The sequence below is a fragment of the Galeopterus variegatus genome, unplaced genomic scaffold, assembly GCF_000696425.1.
Source record: "Galeopterus variegatus unplaced genomic scaffold, G_variegatus-3.0.2 Scaffold7397, whole genome shotgun sequence".
Taxonomy (NCBI): Eukaryota; Metazoa; Chordata; class Mammalia; order Dermoptera; family Cynocephalidae; genus Galeopterus; species Galeopterus variegatus.
The window spans coordinates 59,200-62,304 of record NW_007733508.1 but is presented as its reverse complement, the minus strand read 5'-3'; the positions used below and the strand labels follow the sequence as shown (position 1 = coordinate 62,304).

Sequence of the window (3,105 nt, the reverse complement as noted above, 5' to 3'; positions counted from 1 at the left end):
TTTTTTTTTCTAAATAAATATGTACTTCTGTAATAAAAAATTTTAAAGCATTTTTATATTTAGGGGGCTAGCTGGTTAGCTCAACTGGTTAGAGCATGGTGTTATAATACCAAGGTCAGGGTATGGATCCCCATACTGGCCAGCCATCAAGAAAAAAGAAAAAAAAAATTTTTTTTTAAAAAGAGGGCAGTAGTAAGAGATAGTGTTCTAACACTGCTGCATATATCCGCAACTACATTGGTCATTCTCTCAGCCTCATCTGCACTATAGGGATAATAATACCAGGACACTGAGGATTTGCTGGTAAGGATGAATCTATGGATGTGAAGCACACGCACAGGTCCAGCATGTCTACCATGGTAAGGAATTAATAAATGTTAGCTATCAATATCATTATTATTGTGTAAAAAAATACATAAAATACAGCACTAATGGAAAAGATAAGAAAGATCAGGAAGTAACAACAGAAACATCTTATTGTCAGCCAAAACTACTAAAACTTGGTCACAGTTCTGAGACAGGCATTAGGAATCACATTCAATATTTATAGTATGCATAAAAACAGCAGTGCACAAACAGCAAAAATCCCTTGCCCTTGTGGAGCTTACATTTTAATGAAAACATCAAAACAATTATTTTATATATGTTGACCCCATGGGAGAATTTTACAATATCTGTAAGACTCAAGAGTGGACATTTAGCAGGTTTAGCTAATTTAGATTTTTTCAATTATTCAATGTTGAACTGAATACCTGCTAAAATGTATAAAAAAGGAAGCCATGGTGAGAAGCTGTTCATAGTGTGAATACAAAACTCAACAAATATTTGAGCACCTGCTATGTACCAGTAAGAGATCTGCAACATAACCAGCGTCACTTTAGACAAGCCCAAGTACAAAATGCCGCCCTCCCCCACCTTTACAGGAATCCTCTTGACTTAAACAGAAATGCTTTTGCTTCTGCAAGGACCCGGTTCTCCACCCCAATCCACATTAGCATAATGACCCTCCTTGATGGTATCAGCCAGCCCTTGGTGCACTATATAAGCTCTACCACCCCCACACCTGGTGCTGTCCCCTTTTCAGGGCTGCCTGCTACTTTGAGCACAGCCCAGCAGATTTTCTTCCTTTAATAAAGCTTGAATGGTACCCAGCATCTAGGCTCACTTTCTTTCAACCAGTGTATCATAATGGCTTCCTTTTTAATTGACTTATGCCACCAGAACATTGCAGCTAGACTGTATAAAGAGTACACATATTGAGAAAACTTGGAAATTAGTACTATTAGTGGTTTCCAATCTTAGAGAAAACTCTTCCAATTTAACAGGCTAACGCATTTTTCTAGTCATACTGCTTGTTCTTGTAGTTTGCAAATGAGAAAAATAGTAATCATCTCAGCAGAAGTCTAGATATAGCATATACTCCTACAGTCTGGAAACAGCAGAAAGAATGTCTTTCTAACAGTTAGAAACTGGATGGCCACCCAAGAGATGTAGGATTTTTTTTTTATTACCAAAGCTATTAAATGAGGACTGATGTGCTTTTAATAAGTCAACAAATATATCAAGTAATTATCAATTTCTGGTTTTAATATTAGAAAAGTGGTAAATCATAAGGTATTTAAATTCCTAACTGGATTTCCAAATTCAAATTTCACTTTCCAAGGGCTGGGCTGTGGCTCTCTTGGGAGAGTGTGGTGCTGACAACACCAAGTCAGGGGTTAAGACCCCCTTACTGGTCATCTTTAAAAAAATAAACAAACAAAAAAAAGCAAATTTCACTTGCCACCTACTACATATGACATTAAAGTATTATAAAAATACAAAATAGTATATCCATTCAGTGGAATGTTATTCAGCCATGAAAAAGAATGAAGAAGATATGTTACAACATACATGAACCTTGAAAACCTTATGCCAAGTGAAAGAAGCCAGACACAAAAGGCAACATATTATATTTATATGGAATGGCCAGAACAGACAAATCTATAGAAACAGAAAAATTAGTGGTTGTCAGGAGATGAGCAGAGAGGAATGGGAAGTGACAGCTAATGGGTACAAGGTTTCTTTCTGGAGTGATGAAAATCTTCTGCAATTAGATAGTAGTGATAGTTGGACAACTCTGTGACTATACTAACACTACTGAATTGTACACTTAAAAGAGTGAATATTATTGTGGAGTATGCATAAAGCAAATGTACTTCACAGGGCCTGGTTTTCCAAAGCCTTGCAGTTTCAAATATTGACCTTGCAAAGGACAGGAAATTTTCCCCAGGATATAGTCTCTGTTGTAAGATAAAGAACTGTAACACAGCAAGGTTGCTGGCTCAAAGGACAGACAGGTTACTGATTAATATGTAAAGATACTGGGAAACTGCTGTAAGAAGAGAATGCTTGCTAAGATCAAGCTTTTGTTGGTGGATCAGCTTAACTTCTTGAAAATTGCATTATAGAAGGTCACCTTGCTTGACTTACTGAATGTTACCAGCTTCTATTGTTAAACTTGTTGAACTATACTTAGCAAAAACCCCACCTATGCTCTCTTCCTGCTGTAACTTCCTGGTCTGGAGAATAAATGCGGGAAGAGAACCCCAATTTGTGGTTAATTTCCCAAATGGAAGGAATGCCTCTATCTTGAGGGTTCCGGGAGATTAACTCCTTTTTGGGGCTTCTCACTGCTCAGAAGAGATGGGGGCTTTGAGTAATCTTTGGCGGTTCCATCACCCAGGGGAAAAGGGGCGACAAATTCACGGGAGGCAAAGCAACACATTATGATATGCAAATTGTATCACAATACAAAATATATATGTAAAATAAAGCATAAAAATTTTCTTACTGAAAATGCTGGCAATTCAAAAAGACATTAACTTACCAGTTGAAGTTTTGCCATTGTATCTTCAAGATTCCGCATTTCAGAGAGCTTTCTTTTAATCTCTTTCTAGGGATAAAAAGCCTATTAGGTAAACACCTAATTAAAAGTTTAAGAATACTTATCTCTAAGTCACAATACAAATAAGACCAAGTAAAATTTTGAGTACTCCAAGTTCCCTCTCACCAGTGAGATCTGCAGCTTTAGCCCTAATACTCTATTTCAATGGAGGTAAAATT

At 36.8% G+C, this 3,105-nt stretch overlaps 1 protein-coding gene across 1 annotated transcript in view; it reads right to left on the bottom strand.

Moving 5' to 3' along the window:
* The window catches only part of CEP135 (centrosomal protein 135kDa), a gene marked incomplete at its 5' end in the record, with an annotated part of 63,205 nt that overhangs the window by 45,880 nt on the left and 14,220 nt on the right, over window positions 1-3,105 (bottom strand). The window contains 1 exon segment of the mRNA XM_008591910.1: window positions 2,870-2,935. Within this exon segment, the coding sequence (XP_008590132.1) occupies window positions 2,870-2,935 (66 nt within the window).